General features: G+C 39.7%; 1 protein-coding gene across 2 annotated transcripts in view; it reads left to right on the top strand.

Moving 5' to 3' along the window:
- Positions 1-24416, top strand: part of draxina (dorsal inhibitory axon guidance protein a) — a 34639-nt gene that overhangs the window by 6324 nt on the left and 3899 nt on the right. Inside the window, exons 2-5 of one of the 2 annotated variants that reach the window (XM_059329940.1) lie at positions 8716-9233; positions 11200-11432; positions 21361-21478; positions 23416-23508. In XM_059329940.1, coding sequence (XP_059185923.1) covers positions 8735-9233; positions 11200-11432; positions 21361-21478; positions 23416-23508 — 943 coding nt within the window. In that variant the 5' untranslated portion in view covers positions 8716-8734. Of the gene's footprint in view, positions 1-8712; positions 9234-11199; positions 11433-21360; positions 21479-23415; positions 23509-24416 lie in introns of both variants that reach the window. The other variant, XM_059329941.1, reaches the window with a different exon arrangement.

Raw genomic sequence — 24416 nt, 5'->3', positions numbered from 1 at the left:
CTCTTCTACACATGAACACTGAGAAAAAAAAGAACAACAAAAAATTGAATACATTTCTAAAAAAAACATCAGTACTGTTTGTTCAGTGTCAGTCAATTGCTAACCGTTAAAATAAAGAATAAATCATTTTTGCATCACCCAAAGCATAATTTTCTGCATTATATATTGTTTAGCCCTCCTGTCATGTTCATTTCTCAGGAACAGCAATATGTTCAATTAACCAAAAGTGTCAGAAACCAAAAAAATCCCAATTAACATTGTTTATATTTCATTCATAACTCCATTACTAACAATTGAAATCAATGTTTAGTGCAATGGTGTTCTTTACCTCACACAGATCAGGTTCAATGAGGATAAATCACTCATTTTTCAGAAAAAATGCATGTTAAAACTTTTCTTTATGTACATGAAAAAAATATTATCTTTAAAAAATGTTTCAACTTTGAAATTGGTCAATTTGACCCGCAACATAACAGGAGAGTTAAAAAAAGGTTTTAATATCAGCCAACACATCCTCCTATACTGATAGATACTGATATGCCTGTGATCGGCCAATACTGATCAATAATATTAATCAACCAGTTTATTGTTTGAGTTCGACTATAAAGTCAGTTTTGGTTGCTGATCAAACAATTAAATCTTTCGTTAAATTGAAGAATGTTTCCAGATGCAAATTTAGTCCAGTATTTTGCACTTTTGGGTGACTGCTTAAACCGCCGAAAATCTGAACCTCTTTCACCAGAGGTGTTGTGTTGTCAGACTACACATCTGTCTCTTTCTCGTGAACAATATCTCAGGAACATCTCGAGGAAATTTCTTCATATTTGGCACAAACATCCACTTGGACTCAAGGATGAACTGCTTAGATTTTGGTGGTCAAATGTTGATGTCACTCTGATCTCAAAGTATGTTTTTCTGCCACAACTCAATAATTAATCGGCTAATTATGACATAATTTAACACAGATTTAAAAAGGTCAAAAGTGAACTTCATTCTGGCATCATAATGTTTTACAAAACACTTGAAACCATAACTCAGGAACAGAAGAGGGGATTGTGACCATATTTCACATTTGGTCGGATGCTGAATTTGTGACACTAATCTTGTAACTGGTGATTGTTTAGATCTTCTGTGCTGCCGACTTGAAGATGTGTGTGAAGCTTCCACTTCTTAGTATTTGTGTTTTGCAGCAATATACCAAGCTTTAGACAGAGGCAGGCTAGCTCTTCCGACATGTTTCCTGTCTTGGAGTCGTTCTTCTCATCTAACGCTCTGCAGAGAAGCATATCTTCCAAAATCTTGAACTTTCCCTTCACAGAAATGCTCCACCTAAAGAAATCTAACCTTTGAGTATCAAATAGAGAGATTTTTCGGTGGAATATTCCTTTAGATGTAAGCAAGTCTCTGTAGATTTTTCTGCAGAATCAAAAGAAGCGAAAGCAGATATTTCCATTCCTCATCTGCACCCGTGTATCTAATTTAGGAATATCGCTCAGAACATGGAGGTGGAGATAAGCCAAGTAACAGCACGGCGACATGACCCTTCAAAAAATTAATTTCCCGGACATAAAAAAGAAGATGTGACGCCTTGATAGAAACAGAAGGCACCATGCGTCAACCACATCAAATCTGAGGCCTGAATAGAGCTGTCGTGTGAAAGAGAAGGCAGGCGGAGACGGAGGGGGGACCGAGGATCTGTTTTCCTCTCTCACACTTTCATGTGCCGCTAACAGGTGGTCCTTTGAGGAGACGCAGGGTGGGGACAATAATGGAGCACTCTGGGTGGCATTCCGGGTTTTAAGCAGAGTCTCTTGTGTGTGATAAACAACCTCGGTGAACAACACAGCCTCCTGCCAGAGTCTGTATTATACATGGCAGTGTGTTGTAGGAAGGGCACAGCGGGGCGAGCATCTGCTGCTGAGGAGACGGAGGCCGAGCCACCAGCCTGCAGACTCAATCCCAATGAGATAATGCAACTGTAATTAAACAGTGATGGAGACTGAATGGAAAAAAGGTCAGATTAGCTTTATGTTAAAGCCTCAGAAAACCCACAGAGAGCAAACAAAATGAAATTTTTTCTAGGCTTACCCTGAAATTAGTATCTCCATGGGGTCTATTGAGAATTCTCCTATGCAATTTTTGCATTGGATTTTGGATCATTGCAGAAAATAAGCTCTGTGGCAAACTCACGTTTCTGATGTTGACCCGTTTTGTTCAGCAGGATAATCTTCACAAATGAACACCACTTTTATGATGTTTGAAGCTGTAATGCAGCTAATAGCAGTAACAAGCTTACATTATGCTATAGCGTATCCTCTGTAGTGCCCCGGTGGTGGAATGAACTTCTAAACTCCATCTGATCTTCTGAGTTCTTATTTAAGAAGGGACTGAAGACCCAACTCTTTACTGAAAACCTTCACTCTTGATCTATACGGATGAAAATGATAAATATATCACTGACTGCTTGTGCAATCTAAAAGCAATTACGTCCTAATGGACTCAAACTGAACCCACGGCACTGACTCTTGCTATGTTTCTTGACTTTGTCCTTGCTTGTGTTGTATTAACTCTCAATTGTATGCCGCTTTGGATGAAAGCATCTGCTAAATGACATTGTAGAATTGTAGTGAACTACACCACGGTCACATAACTTCAACATCACTACCGTTAGCTTCAGACGCTCTCTGACAAGCTAATCAGCCATTTGACAAGCTAGCCAATCCGTAGCCTAATAAATTGTTTATTAACCTAATCTACAATCTACCAGAGTTTACAAGAGCTCTGAAAAACCGCCTTTAAGGACACACAAATGGGGGTATTTATGAACATAATTTATGTCGTACAACAAAATGTGAACAAAGTCAAGTTTACTTTAGCAGGTTTTTTAAACATACATTTATTGATAATGTGATGCTTTGAGGGCATAAAAATTGGTTTCATATTGGCATATAATTAGATCTGGTTTTCAACATGTGATTGCAACACATTGTTAACCATTGCTGACGATACTTGACGATTGTTGTTGTAACCCACGTCATGATCACTGTTTTAAACATGTTGTTAATGCTCTCAAACGGTTAGACTCAGGCAAAAAAAAAAACCCACTTCCTTCAGGTCAGGACAAAAGAACAGGTTAGGGCTTAAAAAATGTTTATTCCAGACATAACTTCCAACGATGGAACAACAAACACTGTCCCTCTGTCCTGTAATATTATGCTGCTTCGTCGAGACAGGAGGTCGATCGATCGGCCTGTAGTCTCAATCCCAAATGAGATAATGCAACTGAACCTGTGAATGGAAAAAATGGTCAGATTAGCAATATATTAAAGGCCCAGAAAATCTATAGAGAGCAAACGAAAAATGAAGTATTTTTGTAGGCCGACCCTGAAGTAGCACCTCCATGGGGTCAGCACTTTGGAGACGTTTGTGTTGTTTAAATGTGCTATACAAATAAAGAGGAATTGGATTGGATTGGGTCTATTGAGAATTCACCAACAGGATTTTTGCCAAAAATAATCACTGTGATGCTGACACGTTTTGTTCAGCAGGATAATCTTCACAAATGAACACCACTTTTATGATGTTTGAAGCGTTAAAGCAGACAACAGAAGTAAAAAGCTAACGTTATGCTATAGTCAACCAGTGCTGCCAACTTTTAGTGACTATTCAGACCGGTGGCCCCTCCCTTGTCCCATAGCACTCACAAGCGGCCCAGTCCTCCCGAAGCAGTCTCTCTCAGCTGCAGTCACAGAGCATGATTTTCCCAAATTTATTGCTGTTTACTTCGTCATCAATGTTTTAAAATCTGAATTTTCACACAAAAAAGTGGCAGAAAAAGTTGTGGATTAAATTTTAAAAAGCGCTGGAAAAAGAAGTTTCCCTCCTCCAAACAGCTGCCCAATCGCTGCATCAGGTGGGTTTGAATGGTTCCGGAAAGTTCTGACGATCCAATTCTGACGTTGGAGAGACGGTGGAGGAGGAGTGGGTTTCTGAAGCTGTTCGAATATAATGCTGCCTTAATTAACACTACAGTTTTTTTTAATACTTTTGTAGGGATAGGAGACAGAAAATATGTGTTAATTAGTAAGTGTTAGTGGTGCTCGTGGGCGGATTTTGTTTGGACAGAGCCAGACAAGCTGTTTCCACTTGTTTCCAGTATTTATGCTAATCTAAGATAACCAGCTGCTGACTCACTGGACATCAATCTTCTCTTAACTCTCAGCAAGCAAATAGGCATATTTCACACAATGCCAAACTATTTCTTTAACCTCTTGAACCCCAACAAGCTCTTTTTACATTTTACTCACTGTGGCCTTGTATTTCACTACAATATTATTATATATATTATTATATATTTATATATTATATTATTATAATATTATTATTATTATTATTATTATTATTATATATATATAATGTAAGTCCTGCAGCTTTGTGGAATCAGCACAATCATGAATGGAAGTGGGAATACATTAAAAAAATGTCTTCTGTGCAGAATATAGTTGTGACATAAAACTAAAAAGAAAAAAAAGGATAAATATGTTTTTCTTTATTGGAATAATATATGATTTATATATCCAACACTTTTCAAAGTGCCCACATGTCATGAATATTGGAAAAACAAATCTTCACAATCTTCACATGCTATACATATTGAACTATTTGCATTTTTTACTTTACTTGCAGCATCTCCTTCCCTCTCCTCTCTGTTCTGTGTAAACAGCCTCTCCTGTCCTCTCCTCTCTGCTCTGTGTAAACAGATTTTCAGTGAATACTTGTCCTGTGACTGTTCGTCTCAGCAGAATCAATCATGGATTCACAGTGTCTCTGAGAAGCAAAATGTAATGTTTTTAACAGGATCTGGTTATTCCGAACAGTTTACTTTTGGCAACGTTTTAAATGAGACATGTAGAATAAAGTGATTTTGATCACAATTTCAAGCTTCATTTTGGTATTTTTTTCTAAGAAAAGCATTGTTAACCTTATTATCCTTCAGAAAGTTCACATTTTGACGATAATGTCTGTCTTTACAGTTTTTTGCTATGATAAACGGTATATTTATGGCGATCATATTAGCTATACAGCCTTACACTCTGCACTGCCACACCAGCTAAGTCTCTTTCCTTTGTTTACTCAAATTAAATGACCCTTTTGGTCGCACAGGTCTGCACCTCATGTGTCAAACGGACAGAGTGTAATCCTGACTAAACACTTGTGCGTGACGCGGCCGATCGCCCTCCTCCCCCCCGCCGACACTCTGAAGGTCTGTTCGGAGATAAAGGTCTCACCTCAGCAGCCAGACTCACTTCTGTTTGCAAACTGCACAGCTGGTCGAACTCCCAGAGGCCGGACCGCGCAGTCCCCCCCCCCACACACACACACACAGAAGCTGGTGTATCCTGTTTTTAGAAGCAGCTAAATAACCCACTGTAAAACCAAAGGCTGTGTGATTTCAACTTGGTGTGTGTCAGTGTGATGAAAGAGCGGAGACCTTATCAACCCCCTAACTCCACCTCTCAAACACACACACACACACACACACACCAACAGCTCAATACTTCTCCCTCATTGATTTTCTGTATACCCTGCACCGCCGTTTGTCTTTTAACACAAAGGAGTCGCCTGCCACAGCACCATAATGGCGTTGTGTGTGTTTATGGCGATGGATCGTCTCAGCGCATTAAAGTGGACGACAAAACAAGCAAATCATATTTAGGGAAAGCACCGCAATGTGTCATCTTACATGACATGACATAGTTTTTAAACACATCAATCCCTTGTCTAGCATGTAAGGTTGGGATCAAAAAAGATAGAAAATTGGGGTCTATTAGACAGTCATGTGACTTAAGGCGAATATATACTCTGCAAGAACAGAGAAATGTGTTCTCTCTCTCAGGGCTGCAAGAGCAGAATGATGTCATTTTGTTCTTGCAGCCCTGGAAGAGAGAACACCTTTCTCTTTTCTTGACACATCATCTGGGCAGGACTTTGTTCTTGTGTAGTGTCCAAGAACTATTGTTTGATTATTCAGAAATTTCAATTTGATGTGTCTTTCCAGGAGCTCTGCAGTGGAGTTTCTCGTGAAATATGAAGGCCAAAAATAACGTTTTTCTTAATCCAGCCACCTTGAGAAGAACAACAAATTTCTCTGTTCTTGTGGAGTATGTTAAGGGCTTTATAGTGTTATAGGCTACGTGAGGCCTGGACTAAATGCATGACTCAAGGGACAGGTTATCAGTGCAAACACATATCCTTTATTGATTTCAGCTGGTGTAATGTGCAGGGGGGATGGAGGGGTAGAGCGTCTTCCCATAATCCAACGGTGGCAGGCGAGGTGACGAGTGTTCAGGTGCAGAGATCCAAGTCTTTTGTTTGGCGTCTGTCATGTGGTAAAGGCTAAAATTGAAGAATTTTGTCCACCATCATTTTATTCACGTTTGTACAAGGTGCTGGGCCTTTAATGCAGACACACTCACACTTTTGTTGACTTTTGTAATGAAAGGTACTGCTGGAGGACTCTGGAGAGTGCTGAACAGGCAGCGCTGGAAGATGTGCACACAGTGCAGCGTCTCATACTGAGCGAGAAACGAAGGTTCAGGAGCTTTTCTGAAAAAAGGAGGCAGAAGTGTCTGTACACCTCTTTATCACCCCCTCAAACCCTCCAAGTCCAGATAAATGGGTGCCTCAGGAGGCTGAGTGAGGGGGTCTGAATGGACCAATGAATACAGCAGTAGAGTGGGCAAACCTTTCTGCTTCAGATAGGAGCTTCAGAGTTCTCTGAGGAGGGACTCTTTACCTTTTATGTGACAGATATTTGCAGAAATTGTGTACATTTGTTTACATGGGAGAAATAAAGATAACAGCCTCCTGCTAATTGGTAGTTTTTAAATGATTTCCTTTTCAAAATTTCCATATTTTCCCTTCAAAACTGTCATTACATAGGTATATATATACATATCCACAGTTTAAAAAGACAGGTGCCAGCAGCTCTGAAAGGTTACCTGGCCTCTATGTTGCTTTGAGATAAATACTAACGTCAGCATATTAACATGCTGACAAAGTCTACAATTATTGCTCTGGGACTTGTGTCTACATACTGTGTGTAATTCATGTAGAAGTCCTTGGATGCAGGGATGGAACAAATTATGTTTTTATCAGTCTTTATCTTTTTGTGTAACGCAAACATTCACTTTTTGCGATCATATCTTTCTAAAATGATATTTGCATATGAATGCAGAATCTGTAAGTAACAGGACAATATTTTGGTGTCAGAAGTTCCCATTTTTGGTTCAAGTAGTATTAACCAATCAAGTTTAAGTGGTAAATGCAATGCAGTCTCACAACCAATCCGCTATTGTCTGGTGACAATTTAGCTTCTTTATTTGCTTTATTAAAAATGTTTCAGCATTAATATGCATAGAAATAATAAATAATAATCCATTGTGGTGGTTCAAGGTACTTCTTCATTGTGTGTTTAATGACCAGCGCACGGAAAAGGAAGTCATGAAATATCAGAAAAAACACTATCCCAGTTTCCTGAACTTGGTCTTCACTGATGTCTTCTCATGACTTATTTTCCCTGTCAAAAATACTAAAATATTCAGTTTGCGTCTATATAGTCTCTATAAAGTGATATCTGCTTATGAATGTTTAGTCTAAGCAGTATTAACAGTATTAATTTGGTTGCATGCAAGTGCACAGAGGAAGGAGTGCAAAAGAGGTTTGGCTGAAATGTAATTTCCGACCTTGTTGGCAATCGAGTTAGCTTTTAAAAAAATGTGGTACAGTGGTAGACATCATCAAGGAAGTTGTAAAATGTTAGAAGTCAAAAATGCAAAAACAAAAATGCAAAAATGTGATCACTGTTTCCTGATGTTTGGGACTTCTCATTACTTCTTTTGTCTGCGCAACAATCAAAAACACTAAAATATTCAGTTTACGACCATTTGAAACTTCATAAACCAACATCTGCATAATCTGTCAGCAACAGGACAAGATTTTGTAATAGGAAGCATTCTGGTTTCTGTTTGTAGCCGGTCGATATCCCTTATCTGTTAATATCCACTGGCTACATCAGAACCCCTGAAATATTAGCCGACGTCCCCAAAAGCCAATTTGTTTTTAGACTGATGGCTGATGATTTATGAGACTGATGATCAAATGCTTCTTTGTACACCTGTCAATAAAGAACTATAAAACAAAGAAATGCAGTTATATTGTGACTAATAATTGGCTTTTTTTCTTGAAAAATACCTTCAAAATCATTATTTTTTTCAGCCAGTTCATGGATAAATAAATTGCTGACACAGTAGAATCTCGCCAGGATGGTTTTAATGATCAAATCTACCTAAAGTTTCACTGTCAGTAGTTTGAATCTAATCCCACCGTTGACCACAGAGCCTTTTCCACTGCTGCCCCAACCCTCTGGGACTTCCTCCCTTCACACATCCTCAATTCAGACTCACTCCACGCCTACAAAAATCAACTCAAACCCACCTTTTCAAGATAGCTTTCAAGACCTGACTGCCACTGCCAAACCTGAACTCATAATTTCTCATCTCTGATTTTTTTTCTGCGTTTTGTATTTGTGTGTTTCAAATTTGTTAACCGACTTTGATTCCCTCTTAAAAGTGCTTTATAAATCAAATCTATTAATAAGAAGCATTAACATACTAGCATTTCTATGTATTTTAATGTATTTCCTCTTCCCAGCAGGTGGCGTTGTGCTGTACGGATGATGGCGCTCTCCTGGAGTCTTCTCCTGGTGTTCTTGTTTGCCGCGCTGACTCTGTCACGCAGCTCTGAGCCCGGAGCGCCTCACGGCAAGAGGAGACAGGCCCAGGCCTCGGCAGGCGGCAGCAACGCCCTGCAGCACCCTCTGCAGAGTCTCCAGGGCCACCGCTACAGCAGGGACCGCGGTGGGCACGGGGGCCAGGGGGCCCGCGCCGCCAAGGCCGGAGCCGGGCTGCTGTCCCACAGGCCCCTGCACCCGCTGGCCCGGCCCGAGGATGACGGGACAGGCCTGGAGAGTTTGGGCCCGGTGAGGCTGGAGATGGGCCCGGGCAGGGACAGGGACAGAGTCCGGATGAGTATGAAGAGTCCGGCGCAGACCAGGGAGAACCAGCTCCTGGGGACACGCAAAGGAAGGGGACACGGACCCGGGAATGGACACGGACACCATTTTGAGCACAGGAGACAAGGGAGTCGGCGTGACAAGGAGAGGCACGGGAAAGGTGAGCCGGACACCGATTAACCCCTAATACAGCGATGTCCAGCGTTGGACAACAAGCAGCTATAGCTCTTTATCACGGAGGACATTTTGACACATGGCGGCGTATTATATAAGTATGAAAAAAACCAAAACGGATCTGGGGTAGGGGTTAATGTCGCAGATTTAAGATCTTAAAAGTGGCAAATTTGCGAAGAAAAAGTCAGAAAAATAGTAATAATTTTGTCTTTGTCAAGGAACCCTGGACACACCACAGACGCTGCCCAGAAAGCATCAATCTGCAACTTTTTTTCTTGCAAATTTGCCACTTCTAATCTTGTAAATCTGCGACTTTTTGCCCGTAAATTTGCCGCTTTTACGTTTTTTAACAAGTTTTTTCTCAAAATATTACCCCCCTCCCCATAATCTGTATTTTTTTTTCATACTTGGCCCTAATATGCCATCGTAAAACATTGAGGTATTGATAATAAAATTAATCTTTCATGTGCATACTGTCAGGCCTTGAATCTAACAGATCTGCCACTCACATCACTAATACAACTCTATCCATAAACAATGTCCTGCATGATGAGTTCAGGCGTCCCACAGCGAGCTCTGTGGATTATTTATATTAACCAAGGCCATGTTTCTGCAAAAAAAATATATTTTCATGCATTTTTAAACATGTGATTTCTCAGTGCTGGGAGTACCACACGTGAAATTCTTTCCACCTCAATTGCAGAAAAAATCAAAACCTTGAAAAGATAAAGCCGAAATGTTGGATCAGAAGTTAATTATTGACCTTGTTGATGCAACAATCCCACTGCTGTTCTTTTAGCTTTCAATCATAATCACACAGTCATTCTCAGCACGTGAAGTTTGCCCAGTTTTACATGTTCAGATTTCAGAACAGATGATGATGATCAGATTAGTTTGAAATTAAACATTTACAATTCAAAGACATGCAGCCAAATTGTCAGCTGAGGAAGATCATTGCATACGATCAAAAACTCCAGACCAGCTACTAAATAGACCTTGTGGTTTTTTAAATATTTGTTTATAATGATGTGCATTTGAATTATACGTCAGTGCTCTTTAGCAAAGAAAAAAGCATAAACATTTTAAACCAAGACATCATGTGCATCCACAGGGAGGAGTTAAAAAAAGAAAAAAGAAATAATATATATATATACATACATATATATATATATATATATATATATATATAAAATAAATATGTAAATTATATAATTGGCTGCATCCACATGGAGAGGATGCTAAATAGATAAATAAAATAAAATATCTTAAGAAAAATATATTACACATCCTCATAGAGAGGAGTCTTAAAAAATGTTTAACTAATTAAATAGAAAAAAAATTAAAAACTGATGTTAGACATGTGCATCCACATGGATGAGTTAAATAAAATAAATAGTAATAAAATATATTTTTATAAATCATAGCATCATGTGCATCCACATTGTAAGAGTCTAAAACTAAATTAATAAAATAAAAATACCTAAAGATTTTAGACATGTGCATCAACATGGAGGATGTTAAATAAATACATTAAAATAATAAATTAAAAACATTTAAATAGCATCAAGTGCTCTAAAAACAACAACAAAAAAGAATATATATTATAAGAATATAGGGAAAAGCTGTGAAAGCCAAATTCACAATTAAACCAGCATAAATTTAGCATCACATTAATAATCTAAAATAGACGAGAAAAGGAGAAAAAAAACATTTTTTGTAATATGTGTGAACTTCTAGTCACATTTATGAATTTTATAAACATTTTATGAATCACAGATCTGATATTTTTCATGATTTAATTGGCTGTACATAACCTTCCCTCTGTTAACTCTTTAAAAAATTCAATGTAATCAAACCTTTATGAAGTTTTGTCCAAACTAAAAGAAAGCAAACTGGTTCCATGTTAGTTAGAACATTGATAACTGTATTATTTCCTGTTTCTGTGTGTGCAGGGTTTCTTCCAGAGCCTGAGCTCAGCTCTGCATTTAAGGACAGAGATCTGTTCGAGGATCCTCCCTCCTCCTCCTCCTCCTCCTCCTCCTCCTCCTCCCCCTCCTACAGCATGACCCCGCCCAGTGACACCCCCTCCCCCATCGGTGCCGTCTTTGGCTCCGGCTCCTCCATGGTTACCACAGTGATGAACGAGCATCCCCCCACGCTGCCCCCGGCCTCCACCAAACCCCAGGTAACCCCGACCAAGCCCAAGTGCTTATTAAAGGCTGCGTCTGTTGTGCCTCAGTGTGAATCCTGTGTGCGGGGGAAATAGAGCGAAAATGGGCCCCATTACTGCCGTTATGTTGCCGCAACCCTCATAGCTCATCTTGGAAATGACACACTCTTTCGGCGTGAACCTGGAAAATGCTGCTTGTGAAAAATTTCCTCCAGCAGGCCAAACACACTGGCTCTCGGTCACGGCGTGTATGATAGATGTGGCAGAGCTCTGTATAATAAAACTACGCCTCCGGGATCAAAATCACACAGTTCAGAGTCCAGCAGCACATTTTCTGTAACTACCTTCCTGTTCCTTTATTAAAACCGTGGCAGGACAAAATATATGTGAGTACAGAGAGTCCTTTCTGTGTCTGACTGTGGGCACATGCACTGACAAATCTGCAGGAGTGCGTGGGGCACCACTCACCAACTGTCACAGCAGCCCAGCATGGTGCTCCAACAGTATGCATAAACAGCGCTTACAAGGGGGAAAATAGAACACGTGTTTTGTCATGCGTCCTTCAATCCTGGAAGCCATCACAAATGAGGCTCTTTAAGACAAGATGGAACCTGATGTCAGTAGAGACTGAGCCCACTTCACAAAAAGCTTTTCACATTCGTCACAGCTGCTGCTGCAAACACCCAACAGCTTGCAGGGCGTCCATGGGAAATATGGGCCTCATTTACAGGATCTCTCACACACACACACACACACACTGTTTGATTGACAGGTGTTTTGTTGAGGAGTGCTCATCAAGACAAAGGTGTTGCTGGAATAAACAAACATGGATTTTATATTTAAACTGAGGTTTGTGACGTAAACAAATGGTGCATCTGAGCGTTTTGCCTCTAGAAAACCGAATCGCTGGACTAGAGTTTTGGTTTCTTTAGTTCGGATTATTTTTGTGTGGTGTTTGAGGACTTATACGCAGTCAGTGTTTTAAAGACAGTAGATGGTGGGCTGCACACTCTCCAGTTTGAAGAAGCGCCACAGAACACCTGTTTTCGAATGATTTCAGACGGTTGAATGGGCGTTATCAGCTGTTATTAGCCCGTAAGAATGGGCTCCACCTACTGGCAGGTTGAGAAGGTCATTATCAGCCCGTTCAATGGTTGCTCATTTGTTCTGACATGGGACACAAACCCCGGTCTCCTGGGTTTTTGGACCCGCCAGCTCTAAGAACGACTTTTTGTTCTTAATTCTTCTTGCTTCTGTCTTTGCTTTCACACTCCGTAATGTCACTTTCACCTCGGCATCATTCACAATTACTATGGCAGGTAGAAGGTGGCGATAAACAGCACACGTTAATACATCTGCTCATTCAATGGACTGATAACGACCTACTGGCCTACCAGCAGGTGGAGCAGGCCCCTAATCACTCATACATATGGGCTGATAAGTGTAAAAAAACTGCAGATTAAATTGTCTAATAACATTAAAATCGGGTGCACGGAAGCTAAGCAGTGTAATTATAATAATAATAATAATAATAATAATAATAATAATAATAATGAAGAATGATTAGAAAATGACATAGTTCTGTGCAATTAAAAGACAGTTCAAGAGAAGATAAAGTTCAGGTAAAATCAGGAAAGACACTCCGATAAAAGTATGTTTTAAGAAGAGATTTAAAAGAGATCACTGACTCAGCCGACCTGATTTCCTCGGGCAGGTTGTGTACTGCTGAGGACGGGGCAGCGACTAAACATATTTTCACCACCTAAAAAGATCAATATCAGTTTAAGTGTATGCTATATTTGGAATATTTTCACCCCTTTATCTTGCCATCATACAGCCCAGTTTTCATGGGAGAACTGTAGACACTTTCTCTCTTCAAACCCACCAGACTCCATTGACAAAATCAGTAATTTTACCTTGCAGAACACAGAATTCAGATTTCAGCACCTTGTTGATGTTTTGAAAGAAGAAGGCCAGGCCCAGAAGAAAAAAAAACACCTAGTAGACTAATTAATGTCAACTGATCGATTAGTGGATTTAGTCCACACATCTTTAAAACTGAGTTTCTCTGCAAAGAATCATGCAAAAGCCAATTTAGGGCAGAAATGTGCTCAAAGGTTTATTGGAAATAAGTTATTCACCAAAAACTACAGAACAAAAACGAATAATCAGCAACAAAAAAGCCAATCTGATTAGTCTCAAGTTTTGTGTTCCATTACTCATTTAGTACGACAGAAAAAAAACTAGAAAATTTCCTCAGGGGAAATTCTGAAAGGGCCACGGGGGCTACTGCCGGTGTGTGTCCACTATGATGAGATGCCAAATGTTCCGGGACAGAGGTGGACAGACTGGAATTTCTGGCCTCAAACAGAAAGCATTTTTGGCAAAACCATAATACCTATCATTGATCCGACTTCACTTTGAGCATCCTGGGTTTTTCCTGAACGTCTACATATGTTTGTTTTTTTTAAGACAAATGAAAAAATAGCTTTGTTAGAGCGATGTAAAACACTGTTACATCTCCCTTTTTCAGAAATCTTCCTGCGTTTTTAATATGGGAGCCAATGAGGCTGATGGTGTGTGTTGGGGGCGTGTCTGTGCGTCATAAGCCCAAACTATAACTCTGACAGCTTTACAAGAGGATTGTGAGTGAGAAGACAAATTTTCCTACATTTCTATGTATAAATTATTTCTGTAGAGTGGAATTTGCACCCTTGAGTGCAGTTTTCAAATTTATTTTTTGACAATTTTTTCTCTCCCTCTACACTCTTGCGATGATGTCACACACTGTGACACAAACATACTAGGAAAAACTAGGAAACAAACTGAGAAAAAAGTCTATAGAAATATATCTAGAAATATCTAGAAAAGCTTGAGAAAAATTTAGAGAAGGATCTAGAACAACCTAGGAGGTAATATTGAAAAAAAAAATCTAGAGATCTAGAGCTTTTCTAGATTTTTCTTGATTATTTTCTAGATTTTTCGTAATCCTTCTCTAGATTTTTCGAAAGCATTTCTAGATATTTCTAGATCTTTTTATGGATTTTCTAGATATTTGTTTTCTAGATCATATTCTAGATTTTTTTTCTAGTTTTTACAACAGCATTTCTAGATCATTTTCTAGATTTTTCTAGATCCTTTTAATTTTTCGAAATATTTCTAGATATTTCTAGATTATTTTCTAGATTTATCTGGATCTTTCTCTAGATTTTTCTAAAGCATTTCTAGATTCTAGAAAAAAAATCTAGAAAATCCAGAAAAAGATCTAGAAATGCTTTCAAAAAATCTAGAGAAGGATCAAGAAATATCTAGAAAATAATCAAGAAAAATCTAGAAAAGCTCTAGGAAAAACTAGGAAACACATTTTAAAAAAGTCTGCAAATATCTAGAAAAATTTAGAGAAGGATCTAGAAAACTCTTTTTATTAATCCTTCTCTAGATTTTTCGAAAGCATTTCTAGATATTTCTACATCTTTTTCTGGATTTTCTAGATATTTGATATAGATCCTATTCTAGATTTTTTTTTCAATCTTTTTCTGGATTTTTTTCTAGTTTTTACAAGAGCATTTCTAGATCATTTTCTAGATTTTTCTAGATCCTTTTAATTTTTCGAAATATTTTATCAATTCTAGAAAAATAATCTAGAAAATCTAGAGAAGGATCAAGAAAAATCAAAAAAATAATCAATCTATAAAATCCAGAAAAGCTCTCAGAAGAACTAGGAAAAAAATCTAGAAAAAAGTCTATGAAAATCTTTTTTTTTTTAGAAAAATTAAAAGGATCTAGCAAAACCTAGAAGATGATCAGAAAAAATCTAGAAAATCCAGGAAAAGATCTAGAAATATCTAGAAATGCTTCAGAAAAAAATGAGAAGGATATTAGATATTTTTTATTTGTTTTGGAAAGTCTTGACAAGCCAAATTTTCTTGTTCCATTGGCAGATAATTTTGCTATTTTAAGCAAAATACACCTCATTTTTTTTTTATTAATTTAAACAAAACACAACATAAATCACCAATTGACAAACACAGTAAAAAAAAGAAAAGAAAAAGAACAACAACAATAAAATCACAAAACCAACCTAAATAAGTAAATAAATAAATAAATAAAACAATAATAAATAAGAACTTTAACACATTAAATAACATTAAAACTAAACTAGTCACAAACAAACATCAAACATAACTAGAAAATTTCCTCTGGGGAAATTCTGAAAGGGACACGGGGGCTACTACCGGTGTGTGTACACTATGATGAGATTCTTCAGAGAACTATGCCCTTTAATTAATATGTAGGGTCAAAGAGTTATAATGAACAAGTGAGTCCCAGTTACATGCATCTGTAGTTATGTTTCTGCAGACATTTTTGTAGACTCGACCGTCTTTCTGCTTGGTTTTCTGTTTACAAGACGTCTGAGAGTCCTGCAGTCCAAGTGTGCGTCTTTACTATGAGGGCAGTCAAACATTATTGGACCACAGAAGAGAAAAATCCTTTCCTGAACCTTGCTTCTGTGGCGCGAGCATGCAGCAAGGCTTCTTAATTAATGTTCGATCTTCTGTTGATGGTTTAATGAGCTGCCGAGCACCAGCAGATAGCCCCCTGCAATTAATCTAATTGATATTTCCATATAGGCTCTCTCAGGTTGAGAGAAACCAAAGTAACTGTTAGAAGGCATCTCTGATGTTAAGTCACTCTGTACTTTTGTCTAATAGTGGGGCGGATTAGCTCAATATTTTACACCAACCGTTCACTTTGTGATAAAAGCATGAAATTTGGTAGATGTGTTGGTGAATATGTTTCAAACAAATCTGGATATTGGGCCACCTCAAAAGCGCCCCCTAGTGGCCATGGCAGGCATTTGCTATACGAATAAATCAATGATGAATAAAAGCTGCCCTTTTAATAATACCAACTGGTGATGAATTGTATATTGTTGGAAAGCCTGATTAGTCACCTTTACAACGAGGTACAGCTTGTAAGGATCATGCATTCATGGAATGAGCAACGGGGCTAAACGTGTGGGTAGCACCCCCCAAAAATGTGCATCCCCTGTGTAGTGGGGCAGATTAGTTCATTTTGTGATAAAAGCATCAAATTTGGTACACTCATTGCTGAATACATGTTTAATGAATCTGGATATTGGGCCATCGCAAAAAAAAATTCTGATGGCTGTGGCGGCCATTTTGAAAAATGGCCATTTAAAAGCGGCCATTTTGAAAAATGTCCGCCGGTGGTTACTGGCGTGGAATGCTTTGCCTACCCTACAGCTGCTGTTTCATGTTTTCAGCACCACAAATATAATTTAGAGACATGTTAAAGTCACAAAAGCTTTATTACAGTCTAATAGAAAAGAACATTAACTTTGTATAACATTTTATTAGGTCTTGATATTCCCATTCACAGGCTACGGCCTCCTCTTTGGCTTGTATTCTTCTGTTGCTCCTTAAAAAGAAAAAATCATTTTCAATATCGTATGACCTGCAACAATAAAAACAAAACACATTTAGACAGAGAAAAAAATCATACATTTTAAAAATTCTACTAGGGTTATTTGTAGCAGGTTACTCTTTCTGGCAAAATCCTTGTACTGAGGTGTGTGACTTAGTCAGGCGGCTTAGCCAAATAAAGGGGACACGCCGGACAAAAGCACCACATTTTTTCCACATACTCTCTATCATTATAGGTTTCAATTTTTAGTAGGAGCCACTTCATCAAGATTGCGGTGATGGCAGCCATATAAAGTCTATGAGAAATGCTATATCTTCCAAGCCACTCAGAAGGTCAATCTTGGTGTCAAAATATACATTTTCTGGGTCCAGGAATCATTTAAAGCTATTGAGAATATCACTAGATGATTATTTGATCCAATAGATGTGTTCATTTTCACTCAGACTGGGCAACTCGCTTCAAGTGCTGCAGCAGGGTCTCTTGAGTTGAAACTGTTTGGAATCAATGTTCACGGGAGAGTGTGGATTAGCTGCCATGTACACTGCTCAAAAAAATCAAGGGTACGCTTTCATCTCATGTCAGATCTTGATCAACAAATTATTTACAGTGAGTCATCCAGTGATATTCTCAATAGCTTTAAATGATTCTTTGACCCAGAAAATGTATATTTTGACACCAAGATTGACCTTCTAAGTGGCTTGGAAGATATATTGATTCTCATAGATTTATGGTTTATGGCTTATATGGCTGCCATCTCCTATCTGCAATCTTGATGAAGTGGCTCCTACCAAAAGTTGAAACCTTTGGTGATAGAGAGCATGTGGAAAAAGAGAGAGACGGTTGCGAGGGAGAGAGACCACCATTGGCCAGTAGTGATGTGGTGAGTGTAGAGTGGACCAGGAGAGGAGCATTCCCATCTGAGGCTGAACAAGATCCACGGCAGTGAGACCAGCAGGAGTGATGCCGAGCAGGACCACAGCACGGCACCCTGTGAAAGAGAGAGCAAAGAAAATTGCAAGTAATCTGGGAATACATACATTAATACATAGGACAAGATGTTACTATCGTTGTGCCACAATCCTAGGGAGTGTACACACCCCCATCCACCACACCACCGCAAGCACCATACGGCCCTCCCCAACGACTAAGGCTGTGTCGAGCCTCACTGGCGCCATTAATGCGCGCTCAGTGCCGTTGGTTCCACATGGCATTCTTAGCTAAAACATAACAAGTTAGAACTGGTGACTCAACAAAGATACTGTCCCACACACACTCAGAAACCATATCACTTTATTTAAGGAAAACACAAGGGGCATATAATCTGGACTAGATTCGTACATGGACTAGCCCATTTTAACTCCGTGTTTCGTCTGAGGAGGGTATATTTTAAGGTGTGACAGCGGAAACATAACCTCCTTTGCAGAGCAACAGCAAAATAATGGCAGCACAAAACTGCTGAAATATATGCATAAGGCAAAAATACTCCATCCATCCATCCATCCATTTTCTTCCGCTTATCCGGGGCCGGGTCGCGGGGGCAGCAGGCTAAGCAGGGCATTCCAGACGTCCCTCTCCCCAGCCACAACGTCCAGCTCCTCCTGGGGGACCCCGAGGCGTTCCCAGTTCACCCTCACTACTAGTTGGGTTTGCCAGGTCTGTCCAGCATCCTCCCCCGCCACCTGATCCAACTCACCACCAGGTGGTGATCAGTTGACAGCTCTGCTCCTCTCTTCACCCGAGTGTCCAGAACATGCGGCCGCAGATCTGACGATACAATAATGAAATCGATCATCGATCTTTGGCCTAGAGTGCTCTGGTACCAGGTACACTTATGAGCAACTCTATGTTCGAACATGGTGTTTGTTATGGACAATCCATGACTAGCACAGAAGTCCAATAACAAAACACCACTCGGGTTCAGATCGGGCAGGCCGTTCCTCCCAATCACCCCCCTCCAGGTACCGTCATCGTTGCCCACGTGAGCGTTGAAGTCTCCCAGAAGAACTACAGAGTCTCCAGGCAGTACCCCTTCCAGGACACCACCCAGAGACTCCAAGAAGGCCGGGTACTCCGAACTGCTGTTCGGTGCATAGGCACAAACAACAGTCAGAGACCTTCTCCTCGCGACTTGCAGCCGCAAGGAGACGACCCTCTCGTTCCTCGGGGAGAACTCCAACACAGCGGCGCTCAGCCGGGGGCTTGTGAGTATCCCCACAACCGCCCGGCGCCTCTCACCCTGGGCAACTCCGGAAAAGGAGAGAGTCCAGCCTCTCTCCAGGAGTTTGGTTCCAGAGCCCACGCTATGTGTGGAGGTGAGCCCAACTATTTCTAGCTGGAAACGCTCCACCTCCCGCACAAGCTCGGGCTCCTTCCCCGCCAGCGAGGTGACGTTCCACGTCCCCAGAGCTAGCCGCTGGAGCCGGGGGTCAGCACGCCCAGGTACCCGCCTTCGCCTGCTGCCCGACTCCCACTGCACCCGACCCCTATGCCCTACTCTGTGGGGGTTGGCCCACAGGTCGGCGGATCCACGTCGCTTCTTCGGGCTGAGCCCGGCCGGGCCCCATGGACAAAAGCCCGGCCACCAGACGCTCACCTGCGTGCTCCCCTCCCGGGTCTGGCTCCAGGAGGGGGCCCCGGTTTACCCGTGCCGGGCGAGGTACACTGGTCTGTCGTGATCCGCTTCATAGAGGTCTTTTGAATCGCTCTTAGTCTGGCCCCTCCCCTGGGACCACTTTGCCATGGGAAACCCTAACAGGAGCTATTGCTCCCGACAACACAGCTCCCAGGATCACTGGAGCACACAAACCCCTCCACCACGATAAGGTGGCGATTCTTTGGAGGAGCAAAAATACTCTCAGAAACTTGTTGTTGACTTGACTTAAAAAATAGCATATAATTTAACTGAAATCATAATAAAATGTCCACTCTGGATTGTTTGCATGCTGCATTAGTTGCCTGCTGGCCTCACTGGCGGCGGGAAAGAAACCCTGTGGTTGTGTTTAATGAGCTGTGTGTTTCAATCTATACATCTGCATATTGTATGTGTATTAACAATATAAATGATGTCATATTTATGTATTTGTATTCCAGGCTGTGGGCAGTCATGCTCTCTGTTACCGATCGATTGGTTTTTAAATCTCTGCTTGTGTTTCTGTCGGCTCTGTGGGGGCGTTTTATGAATCGATGAGGCATTACCACGGCTCCTCACAACACTGTCTGATGTGTTTCATTAACAATGTGTTTACCTGCAGCACTGATAGAAAACACAGTCAACAAATCAAAGCAGTCAGCTGCTGCTGTTGCTGTGGTGTAATTGTAGTAAATGAATATTAATCTGAGGAGACAGAATTGATCTCTTCAATGTATTCTCCGCAGCAGCTTGTGTGCTGTAAAAGCGTCAAATTTAGGATTAGTTTTTAATACACATATTTATATTCTGATCACAATCATGTTTGAATACATAAATAAAGAAGATATTTCAAAAATTACCATGGAGGCAGAATTTACACCGCCTGCCGAAACTAATCGAAAAAGGGATTATGTGTTTACAGATCTGCACATCAGCATGTTTGTTCTGTTTTTATGCAGAACTTCAGTTCAGCCGGGGTGCAAATGTCTAAACTGAAAGGTAGATTAAATAACAAGTTATCAATTAAAGCAAGACACAACAAACAAATACATTTGAGGTTTTGAGCTATTTTTCTCCAACAACATGTCTTCTTTCAGAATAGTGGAAAGAAAACATCCAAAACAAACATTTAGCTGTTTATTTTATTATATTTGATCCATTAGCGCCTGTATATTTCTCCTAAATTCACTAAAAGTTAGCGTACATCATCACACCATTGTTAGAAAGCTCCCACTCTCCTGCACAATATTATGTGTTTTACATGTTCTATATTGCTGTTGCTGTGAAATTTGTCAAATCGTCATTTCCATTAAGAATTTATAAAAACCTTTAAAGGCCATTTTCTCGAAAATTGTTTCTCATAAATCTCAACTTCAGCTCCACTTACAGACACCAAACTTACCATTTTTATTCCTAACTATATTATGAAGGTTTTTACAGAGGGGTTTGTCTTTATATTATTCATACCCTGATTCATAGAACATTTATTTCCTAAAAATATGACGAAAATTGATTTTTCTATGGCTTTTGACAGTATTTTCCTTATTTATGAAATGATAAAAGCAGATATCCCAATTTCCTTCTGTAAGAACATACATAATATAACATATCAACAAAATAAAATAATAACTGTGAAGTTTGCTTTATCCAATGTCCAGATTTCTGTCCTGGAAATAGATGCAAAGTAGTGCTTTTTGAATGAGTTAACACCTCATTTGAATATGTCAACATAAAATTTCCAAAATTTATAATGCAAAAAAAATATATATTGTCTTAATATTAATAACAAACTGGGGAAGTTTCATGATGATATCTATAAGTTAAAAAAATTACCCTATTCACCTGTAATTACTTTTTTTTCCTCAGAGGTCTGGAAGAAAAGGACAAGGAGAAGTGATGCCGACACTGGACATGGCGCTCTTTGATTGGACGGACTACGAGGACATGAAACCTGATGACTCCTGGCCATCCTCCAAGAAGAAAGGTGAGTAATTAGCTGAGAAACATGTCTGGTGTAAATAATCCATATCAAACTGTAGTCCTTATTATATCAGGTTATTTTAGATGCTTTCACAACCCAAAGCTTAGTCCGTTTCAGTCAAAACTCTGGTGCGGTTAAATCCTTGTTAAGGTTCATTTTGGAGTTTGTGAATGCTCCAATTGTACCAGTCCGAGACTAGTTGTGAGAGCGGGTCTCGGTCTGGTTTTAAAAGTACCCTACTGCGGTTTGATCACACTGAACATAATCCAACCTAATAACAGGAAATTACCCAAAATGTTGTGGGCTAGCTACATTTAGTGAGATGTGCACAGACCAACAGATGCAACATGACTTGGACTGCTGCAGAAGTCCAATTATTTATTTATTGTTAATTAATTAGCTTAACATCTGAGACGAAGAACACATACAGGAGATGCTGAATAAAATCCACAAAAACAATGATGTTTATAAAATAATTTTAGATCAACCAGAGTAGAAAGGATTCATGTACACGATAGAAAATAGTGATATTTCAGGGTGTGTTCGGCTCCATGTTTCTTTGTTAAATTTGTCTGCCAACTTTCCAACCAATAAGAAAAAAAACTGACAATATTTCCAGCCATCTGGCTTCGTACATGCCCCTCTACGAATCTTTTCTTTGGTCGCTTTCATTTCTGCACTGTGAAAGCAAACCAGAAACCGAGAAAATGAACCAAAAGTATTAATTTCACTCTGATTCAAGCCTGATTTCCAACGGCTGCGCCACGGTCACCGTTGCTGATCGCTGCCACTCTAATCAATAAGACCATTTCCATCAGTCGCGCCGCAGAAACGTCTCAGCAGCGTCCCAGCCGCAGCTCTCTGCTCTGCAGCAACATAATTTTGTAGCACTTCTATTTTTGCCGCGAGCCGCTGCTAAACCACGTCGAGCTCACCAGAGGAGATAGCACCAGACAGGAAATCCGACACAGACTCAATATAATACACTCCCGTCCCCTTTCAAAATAAAACACAAAACGCAGTTCATGCAGCCTAAAACTACTTCACATCAACATTATGTTATGACCGGGGGACCAGATCAGCAATCAATCAATCAAAGGGTCTCAGAGGGTCGGAGACATGGACGACAAGAGACTGATTGTTGAAGTGGAACAGCATACAATCATTTATGACATAACACATTCTTTTTATAAGGATAGATAGTCAGATCAACAGATCTTCCATGTCGGAAAAGCAAAGCAAGCGGTTTGTTGTTCTAGTTTGATTTATACACAGAGTTTATCACGGGATCTTGAGGTCTCCCGTACGTTCAGGAATTTCACGTGTTCTCATTATCTCGCGTGTGGCTCGCTACACTGCCGTTACGCGCCTGGTGGGAATTGACGCCGGGTAGAGGACGGAGCAAAACCGCGTCGCAGCCATTCCGTGCCCGGTGGAAATCCCAAGTCAGACGAACCAAACAGACTTGGGTTGTGAAAGTGCTCAAAAAGATCTAAATGCCATCCCTGGAGTCATGCTAAATGTCTAAAAATAAATATTGACACTTAATTTAGCCCCCACAGACATTCAATATCTCAGCTACTTTTATTGCACCTTGTTAGGTTTGTAGTCTCACTCTGCCATAATGCCAGTAACAACTGGATTTAAACAAAAAACTCAATATGACCAGTCTGACTTTTTGGATTATGAAATCATCAAATGCCTCTTGAATTCTGGCATGAGATCATTGCTCCCTACTATATTAAACTTTATCATTTTACTTTTCGGGGATCGAACACTGATCCATATCTGACCTTTGTCAACAGTTAAAGATCAATCAAAAATGTTTCATTAGAAAGTACCTGACAAATTGTGAAGAATAAACCAATGTGTTGTGTAGAGGCTGTGTATCGATCAGACACCTTCAGGATCAATTTCTTCATTTCATTTTCCTGCTGCAGACAAGAGGCGGAGCAAGAACCTGAGCAGTGGAAATATGACCATGGAGGCTGATGCCATCGAGCCGTGTGACCACCACCTGGATTGTCTCCCAGGTCAGTCTGCAACACGTCACACAGTAAAACTCTGCAAGCTCCAAAATTCTAAATATCATAGTTACAATCTACTTTTTTTTTTTTTTTTTACATTTTTCTTTATACCAAAAGGAAAACAGAGAACAATTTTCCTGACGCTGTGGACAGAAAAGACGTTTACCCTACCAGAATTTACCTGTAGTGCATGAGTATTTGGTTTATATTCCTCTTTGTAATTTTAAGGCCTTGAACACTTTTCAAAAGATCAAAATTATGAGAAAATAAACATCCTTACATATTATTAAGACACTCAACAACCTCAGCCATATAACCAAACAACCCTGCAGCTGTCATCACACCTGATTCAAACATTGACTGAATGAACGAAGAATCTTTATTTCGAAAAACAAAAACTGATAAGTGCAAACTGGCCATACGACTCAATGCAATGCACAAAGAACAAAGAAAGGTTATCCTGTATGAAACCCGTACATCAATTTCAAAAAACACATTCTCCAGTCACTTAAACTCAAAAAGGAGTCGGAAGAGGTAAACACTTATTTATTCCTTTGTCCTTTATATATATATATATATATATATATATATATATATATATATATATATAGTTGTCCAAATTCTCTGTACAATACCATATGAATATAGGAAGCTATCCCAATTTCATATTACATTACATTACATGTCATTTAGCAGACGCTTTTGTCCAAAGCGACTTACAATAAGTGCATTCAACCTGATGGTACTAGACATAGACCATAGGAATCAAGTAAGTACATAACTTTAAGAGCTAACTGTCATTGCTAAAGGAGTGCTATATGTTAAGGAAGAAAAGAAGAGAAAAGAGTATACATCTCCAGTTTATATAAACGACTTCACACATTTTGTACACAACCCGCTACAATATAAACAAC

This window comes from Centropristis striata, chromosome 3 (assembly GCF_030273125.1).
Source record: "Centropristis striata isolate RG_2023a ecotype Rhode Island chromosome 3, C.striata_1.0, whole genome shotgun sequence".
Taxonomy (NCBI): Eukaryota; Metazoa; Chordata; class Actinopteri; order Perciformes; family Serranidae; genus Centropristis; species Centropristis striata.
This window is presented reverse-complemented; position numbering and strand designations above follow the sequence as displayed.